At 40.8% G+C, this 12,087-nt stretch overlaps 1 protein-coding gene across 4 annotated transcripts in view; it reads right to left on the bottom strand.

Annotated features, from left to right (window-relative positions):
- Positions 1-12,087, bottom strand: part of Large1 (LARGE xylosyl- and glucuronyltransferase 1) — a 500,017-nt gene that overhangs the window by 62,739 nt on the left and 425,191 nt on the right. For all 4 annotated transcript variants that reach the window (XM_060393169.1, XM_060393172.1, XM_060393170.1 and 1 more), the window contains one exon: positions 11,210-11,335. In XM_060393169.1, coding sequence (XP_060249152.1) covers positions 11,210-11,335 — 126 coding nt within the window. The remainder of the gene's footprint in view (positions 1-11,209; positions 11,336-12,087) is intronic.

The following is a 12,087-nucleotide window of genomic DNA, read 5'->3' on the forward strand; positions in this document are numbered from 1 at the left end:
AAAATCCTGGAGTTTCTCAGGTGCAGCACTGTTATCTCCAGGAAGATCATTGACATTTCTAAGAATGACTGCTTCTGCATTCTACCAGCTGTGTGTACCGAAGCCATGGCAAAGGGCTTATGTCAAATGAACCGAAGGAGTTAGGTGCCAGAAATTACCAAAGAGAGAAGAACAGATGGGAGCTGAGAGCTAAAGAATAACATTTACTTACATCGTCTACATTGTTAAAGTCCTGTCTGCTTCGTATGCCATTTAGCATGGTGCTACGACACATGACACCAAACTTGGACACTTGTTCTAGCTACGCCTCCAACCAGTTCTTTTACCCTTGAGTGAGTCACTTCCTCCCTTTGTGCCCTTCCTTCTTTTTCTATATTGAAATAAGAGTTGTGACAAATGAATGAGAAGAATTGTGTCGACATATTTCTTCTGTCAGTTTGCTGAAAATTATTCCAACATTGATTTTTTCTTTCTTTTTTAAAAAGTTATTTCTAGATAGCAAGACCAGCATGTTTTCTTTTTTAAATCAAATACACATGTTTATTCAAAAGTGATAATTTTCTAAAAATCTTTATATCATTACAAATGAAAAACGACTTATCAATATTAATTTATAAGACAATCTTAACTCATTTGTGTACACTGAATTCATCCATAAAAATAACTTTCATTTTTATCATTAAAATGTTGTTTTATGAAATACATTTTCTCGTCCCGGGTTGGAAAAAAAAATGTTGTTTTATCCTTGTTGTATACTTGAGCTGTTTGGATATATGCCTAGGAGTGGTATAGCTGGGTCTTGAGGTAGCACTATTCCTAATTGTCTGAGAAAGTGCCAGATTGATTTCCAAAGTGATTGTACAAGTTTACATTCCCACTAGCAATGGAGGAGGGTTCCCCTTTCTTCATATCATCTTCAGCATGTGTTGTCATTTGAATTTTTGATCTTAGCCATTCTGATGGGTGTAAGGTGAAACTGCATTTCCCTGATGGCTAAGGACATTGAGCATTTCTTAAAGTGTTTCTCTGCCATTCGATATTCCTCCATTGAGAATTCTCTGTTTATCTCTGTACCCTATGTTTTAATTGGATTACTTGACTTACTGCTTTTAAAGTTCTTGAGTTCTTAATATATTCTGGATATTAGCCCTCTGTAAGATATAAGGCTGGTGAAGATCCTTTCCCAGTTTGTAGGCTGTTGTTTTGTTCTGCTGACAGTGTCCTTTGCTTTACAGAATTTTTTCAGTTTTATGAAGTCCCATTTATTGATTGTTGATCTTACGCTGTTGGTGTTCTGTTCAGGAAGTTGTCTCCTGTGCTAATGAGTTCCAGGCTCTTCCCTATTTTTTCTTCTAACAGGTTTAGTGTGTTTAGTTCTATGTTGAGGTCTTTGATCCACTTGGGCTTTAGTTTCATGCACGATGATAAACATTTGCATCTTTCTACATGTTTACATATAGTTACATCAGCACTGTTTGTTGAAGATATTACCTTTTTTCCTTTGTATGGTTTTGGCTTCGTTGTAAAAAATCAAGTATCCGTAGGTGTGTGGGTTTGTTTCTGGGTCTTCTATTCGGTTCCAATGATCCACCATTCTGTTTTATGTCAGTACCATGCAGTTTTTATTACTGTTTCTCTGTAGTACAGCTTGAGATTGGGGATGGGTACCTCCGGACAACCTGTTGTACAGGATTGTTTTAGTAATACTGGGTTTGGGTTTTTTTTTTTTTCCCATATGAAGTTGAGAGTTATTTCAAAGTCTGTAAAGAATTGTGTTGGTAATTTGATGGGAATTGCATTGAATCTATAGATTGCTTTGACAAGATGGCCATTACTATGTTAATTCTACTGATCTATGAGCATCTGAGATCTTTCCACCGTCTTTCTTTTTTTAGAGACTTGAAGTTCTTATCAAGGTCTTTCACTGCTTGGTTGGAGTTATACCAAGATATTCTACATTACTGTGGCATGGTAGGAAAAGAGGGAGGGAGGGTGGCATTGGGAGGGGTGCAGGGAGGGGGCTAGAGCTGGGATACAAAGTGAATAAACTGTAATAAATAAAAAATGTTGTTTTGTAAGGTCTTCTATATATATTTTCTATATGGTTCCAAGCTCTGTCATAACTGCATTTTGTGGCATCTTCTTGCATTTTAAACACTTTTGCAAAACCAAGATTGTTTTCCTATTTGCCCAGATAAGCAGACATAGTCAGAATAAGGAACTGTGGATCTAGGGAATTTGAATCAGAGCTCTAAAACCCACATAGAAAAGCTGAACCGGGTCATGTGTGCTTGTACACTTGACAATCAGGCAGCTGAGACAGGTGGTGCTTGCTGGATGCCCCAACGAGGTCAATGAGAGACCTTCTTCTTTTTTTTTTTGTGAGGAACGATACCAGACATGTGGGCTCTACATTTATGTGCAACTGTGTATGTGTCATACACAAACATACCATTGATGGCAGGCCATGAGTGTTCTGCAAGGTACTCTGGGTGTGTGAGAAAAATCAAAGCTCCAGTCACAGTAAACCAGCAACCAAAGCAAGCTACTTGAAGAGGGGCTGACACCTCATATTTACCTGGGAGGACCCCTTAAATACACTAGCTTCAGCCCAGTCACACCCAGATCATAAAATACCTGGAGCCGCGTACTAAGGCCACACAATGATGTTCGTTAACCAGGAGCTGATCAGACATGAAAGAGGTTAGGACAAAAGGCAGTGATTCCAGATTTCAGATAATCTCCCTCAAGCTGGCTGGTTTTTCTCCCTCAATCCATACTAATACTTCCAAGTCAACGTTACTATTCATCATTCTTATTACCTTCTCTCTGTATTGTCCTGCCTCATTTGTCACAGCTGTGTGCCTGGCGGTGGCATGTCCAATATGCTAATGCACAATGGTCCATCATCTTCCTGAAAAGATGTGGAAACTGATACATCTCTAAGTGTTACAAAATGCTTTTCAAACTTGAGTTATGGGCTACTTTCTTATGTAGATGCTATGTATTTTTCTTCTTTTTTTCTGTAGATTGATTCTTTTAAAAAATTTTTACTTATATATTTATTTAGTACAATTTATTCACTGCAGCCCCCTCCCTCGTTTCCTCCCAGTCTCACCTACCCTTCCTCTACTCCCCCATGCCCTTTCCCTAGTCCTCTGATAGGGAAGGACCTCCTCCCCTTCTATCTGACCCCAGCTTATCAGGTCTTATCAGGGCTGGCTGCATCATCTTCCTCTGTGGCCTGACAAGGCTGCACCCAACCCCCGCAGGGGGAAGTGATCAAAGAGCTGGCCACTGAGTTCATGTCAGAGACAGCCCCTGTACCCCTTACTAGGGAAACCACTTGGAAACTGAGCAGTTAATGGGTTTCCTGAACAGGGGGTCTAGGTCCTCTCCATGCATGGTCCTTGGTTGTAATATCAGTCTCTGCAGGGCTCCCTGGGCCCAGGTATTTGGGTTCTTTTGTTCTCCTTGTGTTGCTCCTGTCCACTCTAGATCTTTCTATCTCCCTCTTCTTCCATAAGGATTCTGGCACTCTGCCCAAAGTTTGGCTATGAGTCTCAGTATTTCCTTTGACACCTTGGTGGGTAGAGTCTTTCAGAGGTCCTCTGTGGAAGGCTAATGTCTGGTTCCTTGTCTTTTTCTACTTCTGATGTCTATCCTGTTTGCCCTTCTGAATGAAGATTAAGCATCTTCTCTAGGGTCCTCCTTGTTGTTTAGTTTCTTTAGGACTATAGATTTTAGTAAGTTTATCTTATATTATATGGCTAATATCCACTTATAAGTGAATATATATTATATGTGTCTTTTAGCTTCTGGGTTACCTCACTCAGGATGGATGATCTTTTCTAGTTCCCACCATTTGCCTGAAAATTTCATGTTTTTAATTGCTGAGTAGTATTCCATTGAGTAAATGTACCACACTTTCTGTATCCATTCCTCTGTTGAGGGACATCTAGGTTGTTTCTAGATTCTGGCTATTACCAACAGAACTGCTATGAACATGGTTGAGCAAATGTCCTTATTGAATGGCGGGGCATCTTTTGGATATATGCTTACGAGAGGTACAGCTAGATCTTGAGGTAGCACTATTCCTAATTTTCTGAAGAAGTGCCATATTGATTTCAATATGGCGCTATGTATTTCTTTTAGGAAAATATTTTACTAGCTCATATAGATGTCATGATTCCTTTTGGTGTTTCGTTTCTGCATCTTCACTTTCTTTTCTGATACACTCAGTTCCCTTTATATTAATGGATCAGATCTACAATTCATACTGTGGGTCTGTTGCTTAAAATTGAAATGTCTCAGGGAGACAATTGTTGAATGAAGTGTCTCTTTGAGAGTTGAAATCCATTTACTCCAATGAGGGGTCACAGTAAAAAGTCTAATAGAATCATCTTGGAAGAACATCATCTGCAGCTTATGCTTTTAAAGCGTATTTTATTTTATGTGTATAGGTGCTTTGCCAGCATGAGTGGCTGCACACCCTGTGTATGCGTACCCATGGAGTCCAGAAGAGGACATCAGGTTCCACAATACAAGTTATAGATGGTTGTGAGCTGCCATGTGGGTACTGGGTACTGAACTCAGGTCCTCTGGAAGGCCGCAAAGATAGCTCTCCAGCCCCATCATTTCCTAACTAGTGGAGAGGCCTTCTTATTATTTTTTTTAAAGCTGGCTTGGATCTCATCACGTCCCCTGAGGATGATCTTGAATTTCTTAATTTCCTTCTATCACCCCATGTGCTAAAATTACAGGCATGTGCCATTGTGCTAAATTTGTGTGATGCTGGATTGCATCTAGAGCTTTGCATTCTACCAAGTCAGTGTGTTTTCATTGGAAAATATGCTTAGGTCAAAACCTAGCCCTGGATTAGTAGAAAGACCTCTGGTTCTAAGATCTGGAAGAGAACTGGAATCTCAGCCTTTCATAGTTAGCTTAGATTCATATTTAGCTGGATAAGTATAATAAATGACTTACTCTGTAGTATCCTTAATTTCATGACTAATAAGAGTCCCTCTCACTTGGTTGTGAGATTATTCCTATATAACCTAATAGGAAAACTCCTTTCATCTTTTAAGGATGCAGCTGTATCTGCTGGCTTGCTTTGAAAAGCACTTTCTATTGACCTCAAAGGTCAGCATATGGTGCACAGAGGGCCCTGCTGGTATTACATGCCCTATGCTTGCCCATCCACCATCATTAATCTTCATTCATCTTTGGGTTTCCATTCTTTCTTATATGGAGCTATATTTGCTAGTTTCAAGGTTTTAAATGACAGAAAAACAAAAAGATAGTCTGAGGCTAAGTAGGGAAAGAGTAGTAGAGGCAGAGGAAAGATAGGGTTAAGGATCACATTTATGACTAGATGAGCCCCTTCTCTTACCCTTTAGAAAACTATTAATTATTTGTCATTACCCTGTATATTGATGAGCGTGTTTATGTGTGTAGGAATGCTCATGCCCCAGCACACATGAAGATGTCAAAAAACAACCTCCATCAGGTGAGGTTTGTAGAGAGAACATAAGTCTTCAGGCTTACATAGCAAATGCTTCTACCTACTGGGCCATCAGCAACGTATTCTGTAACAGATGATATAAGGACTGAGACAGAATGGTCTCCTGTGTTTGTGTTCCTGGCAAAGAAACAGGAAGGTGGAGACGGTTCTCTTTTGGACTCCCCCTTTCTGTTATAAGTTAAGTCAGGAAAGGCTGAACCATCAAGCATCAGAGATAAAAATGAAGGTCTTTGAAACACAAAAGATGAAGGTAAAGTCAAGTGCACCGCTCTGAGCCCTCAAGGGGCCTGGCTGAGAACGAACCAAAAAAATTATCGCTTCTACTTTACAGAGAATGTGACTGAACCTGGGGAATAGCAAGTGATTTATTCGAGCAGGTGAGCTGTAAGAACTAAGGCTATCATCAAAATCTACAGAACCACTTGGCTTCTAACTCTTGGACACTTCTGTTTCTGCCACGAAAGCACTTTTCCTACTTGAAGTTTTCTGAAGGAAGATGTCAACATAAAGGTCTTTGCTTACACGGAGGGTGAACAAACTGCCCAAGGCCAGGAAGCATATTCCAGTAGGATGCGAGGGCATGTCTGTTCTAACATACTGCAATATGCTGGCAGGAAATGAGAACTTGTGTCCTCCCCTTTGGTTATGAGACTATCCAAAGAGTGGGCCCCAATAAATTAAATTTTCCTCAGGAATCCCATGCTGAGGAGAGAAAAGGCTGGGAGTCCAGCGTAGGGGATACTTTCTTCCAGAAAGTAATCCACACAGTTCTGACAACTGGTCATACTACCAAGGAGGAGAGCCTGGTGTCCAACCATGATAACAGGAAGGACTACAGTTTGAGCAGGACTGGTAAGGCATGTATAATCTCTAAACTTCAATTCAGGACCTCTGAGGTGGACTTCGGAGAGTACCACCAGGCTTCTTTTATCCTCTTAGCAATGTGGCCTTTTTCTTCAAGTGGCCTTTTGAAGGTGGAAAGCTGAACTCAGGGCTGCAGGTCCTAGGCTTTGACACTACCAGCTCAGTTAACAACAGTGGGCACTGAATTTAGCGGAGGAGGGTTGTGTTGGCTACCAAGAGCATTTGTATTTCTATGTTTCTAATGGAACTGAATATCTAACCAAAAACTCTTTGAATTAATAGCATACAATTGCAGAAGAGTCACTATTTCCATGATAGACAAACAGAAATGCTTGGCTATGACTTGATGATAAGAAGTCACTAGAACAATTGTCTTCTGTTAGGTGTGAGTGAGGCAAAGAATAGGAGAAAATGGAAATAATATAGGAGTGTCCTTAGTGGTGTAAGGCTCCTCACAGTCTCCCAGTACTTTAAAGGAAATGGCCCTGGTGGTCCCAGAAGACTCATTGTGAGGGTAGTTCACATGTGAGACAACCTAGCTCTCCATCAGCACATCAAAGAACCTGGTTCAGAGAGGAAAAAAAAAGTGTAGATTGAGGTGAAAACTAAGAATCAGCTGACCTAGCATGGACACCTCATGTCTTGTTGAGTAAATTCCTCTCTATTCTAATGTCTTAGGACTTCCCATCTCTCAGGTTTTTTTTTTTTCTTTATTAATTATACTTTATTCACTTTGTATCCCCCCTTTGGTTCTCTCCCTCCTCCCGTCCCAATCCCTCCCTTCCTCTACCCTCTGCATGCATGCCCCTCCCCAAGTCCATTGATAGGGGAGGACTTCTTTTCCTTCCTTCTGATCCTAGTCAATTAGGTCTCATCAGGAGTGGCTGCGTTGTCTTCTTCTGTGGCCTAGTAATGCTGCTTCCCCCTCCGGGGGAGGTAATTAAAGAGCAGGTCAATCAGTTCATGTCAGAGACAATCCCTGTTCCTATTACAATGGAACCCACTTGGATACTGAACTGCCATGGGCTACATCTGTGCAGGAGTTCTAGGTTATCTCTATGCATAGTCCTTGGTTGGAATATCAGTCTCAGGAAAGACCCCTGTGCTCAGATTTTTTGGTTCTGTTGCTCTCCTTGTGGAGTTCCTGTCCTCTCCAGATCTTACTGTTTCCCACTTCTTTCCTAAGATTCCATCTCTCAGGTTTTAAAGTAAAAGCCTTTTTTGCTTGTTTGCTTGCTTTGTTTTTAAGCCTTTCACCTTATTCCTGCTCCCTGGAAATGAATCTGTGTGCTATTTTTTTCTTCCCTATAGAAACCCTGGTCTCTCACTTATGGGAGTCCTTTCTGCCATGATCAGGAATGGCATATTTTCACTTATCACATGCATGCAGACGTACAGGCATTTCTGTGATATCTACTCCATTCTGCTAACTTATTGGTACACCCCCCACGTGCTCTTTAGTAGTTACCAGCTTTGTGAGAGTTATAACATGAACAAGTGTTTAGATTTCATTAAATAACTTTTTCATAGCCATCAGGGAGTACTCTTTGACTCCATCAATAAGCTCACAACACTTGTGAATTTTTGGTCTTACTGTAGTAAGGCCAACTTAGACATGATGTATTATCTATTTTCTACGTGAGCAGACTTGGTTTGCTAATAATTTGCTTAAGATTTTTACATCTATGTTCACAAATGAAATTGGCTTGTAAGTTTCACGTCATAGAACTATTTTGGGAATAAAGAATAACTTGGATTCAAAGAATGGGTTAAAAAAAAGTGATCCTCTTTTCCTAAATGTTGGAAAAGTTTATTTAAAAATAGAAATATGTCTGCCTAAACATACAACTGCTAGAGTTTATTTGTACTTGCCAACTGGGAATGCTATGCCCTTTTAGAAAGGCTTTCTGTAGGGAAAGGGGAGATACAGGTTAGTGGGTAAGTGTTTGCTGTGCAAGTATGGGACCTGAGCTGGGATCCCCGGCACATAAAGTCACGTGAGCTTTCACTCCTAGAGTGTGGGAGACAGAGACAAGGATCCTTACAGCAAGCTGAATACCTAGACTAGACATTGTGGGAAACGCTAGGCTCGTGAGAGACCCAGTCTCAATACATAAGATGAAGAACAGACAGGGAAAATACTAAATAATAACCTCTGGCCTCTCCATGCGTGTGTATAAACATGTGCCGAAACATATACAAGCATAAAAATGTACACACGTATCATGTGTCCACATACCATAACCACTGCACCCACCACTCTCATATGAAGGTTTAATGGATGAAAGACATCTGACTTCTGAAGTCAGTTTTGGTAAATTACAGATTTCTAGGAGTTTTTACATTCCACATAAGCTGTCAAATTTATTAAAATAATGTTGACCACATTTCAATACTTTTTACAAGTCTGTGGTATTTACTGAGTTGAAAGTTCCATAAGTGAGAGACTGATAAATTTAATCTTTGCTATACACCTAGAACTCAGAAAAATCACTTGCTCAAAAACTTGTGGAGAATGAATCAGTGAATCTGAAGTCATGCTTGCTAGCCATCTCCCGGTGAGCTCTCTCTGCTTTGTTGATGAGTATTGGCAGACTGTGTTAGTCTTATTGGTCCTTTCTAGACAAGGACCTTCTGACTTTACTGCCCAATTTAATAAAGAATTTCTGCTCTATCTGCTTTATGTCCTGTCTTTTAGTCCTTTTAATTCATCCTGATGTTCACTGTGTGTCATTTTTCAGGCTTTCCTCATTTTAACACAAACACTGACATTTATGCATTTCTTACTCTATTTATTCTCATACTTTTGGATACTTGATTGTTCTCTAAGTAGTTCTCAGTTTCAATTACAAATAGCATTTAGAACCATGAGGAATGTAGAAGTGGTTTCTCCATTTTAATCAACTGGATGCCTTTCACCTTAATTTTATAGGCTTCAAATTGAAGCTACTTTGCTTGCTGCATTATGATGAAATATGATTCTAAAAATGTGCTGCGAGTTGCTGTATGGTCTGGTACATGATGGCCGCATGGTAAGTGTTGGGTGTGAAGCCAATAAGAGTGTATTTTCTGACACTTATTTATTTATTCACCTAATAAATCAAGCGTGTCATTCGAGTCTTCTACATTTTTATTATCTTGACTCATCCTTTCATACTTAAAAAAGGGATGTTAAAATATTCCACTGTGATAGTAGGCTTATCTTTTTCTTTTTCTGAAGTTCTAATGAGTTGGATATACGCAGATATAAATAAAAATTAAAATATATATGCAATTCTAGATATACTTACACTCCTCATAACTATACACTTAAAGCATACATGCCACAGCACAAGGATATATGCAGATATGGGATGCTTGCTCCTCCCTGGTAAATTTGATTTTCAGGTGGGTCCTTCTCTCTCCATCTAATATTTACCAGTTTAATTAGTATAGCTTTCTTTGGGCATTTTTAAATAATATTTTTGCTTAATGTTACTGTCAACCTTCTATGTTTACATTAGCTAAGCATATCTCTTATAAAGAGCATATACTGCAAAAATTTTTCTCTTGAATTTGGAAAACGATTTCGTTGCCAAAATTTCCTAGATTTCTTCATTTAGATACAAGATTACAGGCAAATAAAATGTTATTGAGCCTGTCTTACCCTTAATGGATTCAAGCTACTTGGTTATTTCTGTGTGTGCGTATTGTATGCATGTGTAAATGTGTATATGAAATAAAGACAAAACATAAGCATGACACGATGATATGTGCCTGTAATCCCAGGACTGGGAGCTGGAGACAGGAAGATCCCTGGAATTCACTGGCCTCCCATTCCAGCCCCTCAGGGAGCTCCAGGTTTATTATGTTCCCTACCTCAACAAATAAGATGGAACGTGACAGAGGAAACCCAGGTTTAAGATACTTTTTCTTTTGACTAAGTTGGGCAGTCACTAGCAACAGCAAGTCAGGGGTTCCTTCCATGCACTAGGACTTCCCTGTCTCTCTGCCTTGCACTGTGAACAGATCAGCTTGACTCGATGACAGGGGACGGGGGGGGGGAAGGGACACAACATCTGGGGTGTCCCAGGCATCACCCTTCTGTACTGAGGCCAATCATAGCACTTGGCTACGTCAGGGAAAATGAGACCCACTGGTTAAACAAATACTTGCTGATCTCGGCCACAATTATAATATTTTGTTGTGTGATATCATGTGTAACACTAACTCATATACCCTGCCCTGCTGTCTTCTTAAAGCCAGCTCTTCAGTTGCTGGTACTCAGAAAGTCATAACGAAAGCTGTTCGGCCCCGTCCCATCCCCTGGGGTGTGCGTGGGGAGAGCAGGACCTTTGTGTGTCCCTCCTACACTTGTCATGCATCCTGCAGTACTTATTTATCCTGGTTTCCTTCCCTGTTTCTTTGCCCTTCTACAGGTTTGCCTGACTTGGAAGTAAGAATTTATTCACATTCCATCTGCAGCACGTGATATTGGAGTGGGCCTCTCAACACATTTTTGCGTGAGCTAAATCAATGGATTTTGGGATCGGCCGTGAACCAGAACAGCTGGCAGCAGGTGGGAGGAGGATAAACTGCACAAGGTGGTTCTTTAGTCTGGGCGACTTGACGATTTCCAGAAAGCCCAAATACGAGCGTGAAAGAAAACTGCCAACAGACAGCACACTCATGTTCTTTCTGTTCTCCTGGGACCCTACATCTTCCATCACACTGCCCACAAGCTCACAGATAACTGTTTCCTGCCAATGCCCACACCCAGCTTCCCTTTCCCAGCACAGAACTACTCGTGCCAACATCATACCACGGCACCTCTTGACAAACCTTTAAATCAGACACATCTTTGTAGCACTGCTCAGAGCGGGTGTGGTCAGACAGCTGCACATTCCAGAAGCAGGGGAGCTGATACACCAGGAAAGGGTTTTGTTTGATGACAGCATTGAAAATATCCTGTAGAATAAAAGCCAAAGACACAGTCAAGCTGATGGGTAGATTCAGCTCAGAGGAGGACATCTCTACAGCGTCCTGCATTGAGCATAGGATGACAGATTTCCCTCACTGTGGACTGTTTTCCTGCCTGTTTTCTAGAAAAGAAAAGAAAAGAAAAAAAATCAGGTGGTAAAATGTCTGAGGAATGCGGACTAGATGCTTAAGTCCAGTTGGTCATCATTCAGCAAGGGCACACAGGGCAGATAGGGAATGACTTTCCTACTCTGGCTATCATAAAATAAGTGAGGTCTCTTTTCTTCCCCTTGCTCCATCCTAGGCGGGAGTCCTGTTCTATCCTGAGCCTCATGGAGAGGAAACTGGGTAATGACAAATGGCTCAACTCATCTAGAGCTTTGAGACAAATTACAGACCCTTGTTCCTAACAGCTCTTTCACGGGTTAGCTCTTCTGGTTAGCCTTGTGGTGGGCGCTCCTTGGGTCTCTCCAGGCCACAGCATGTGGAAAGCAGCTCCCTATTTCAAACTCCAACTTGTTTAGAATGATTTTTTTCCCCTTCATTTTCCCCTTTGGGCTCCTTTTCCAAGCCTAACATAGAGGCCCACTTATTAGCCAGTTTCTTGACAGGTGGTGCCGGGAGGTGAATTATAGGCCTTCATGGCATAAGATGGTTGAACAAACTATCCTCACTGGACTCAGAAATACAGTTGCTAGTGTGGGGACAAATTCAGGTCATTGTTATCTGACTTGAAATAT

The sequence above is a fragment of the Meriones unguiculatus genome, chromosome 10 (assembly GCF_030254825.1).
Source record: "Meriones unguiculatus strain TT.TT164.6M chromosome 10, Bangor_MerUng_6.1, whole genome shotgun sequence".
Taxonomy (NCBI): Eukaryota; Metazoa; Chordata; class Mammalia; order Rodentia; family Muridae; genus Meriones; species Meriones unguiculatus.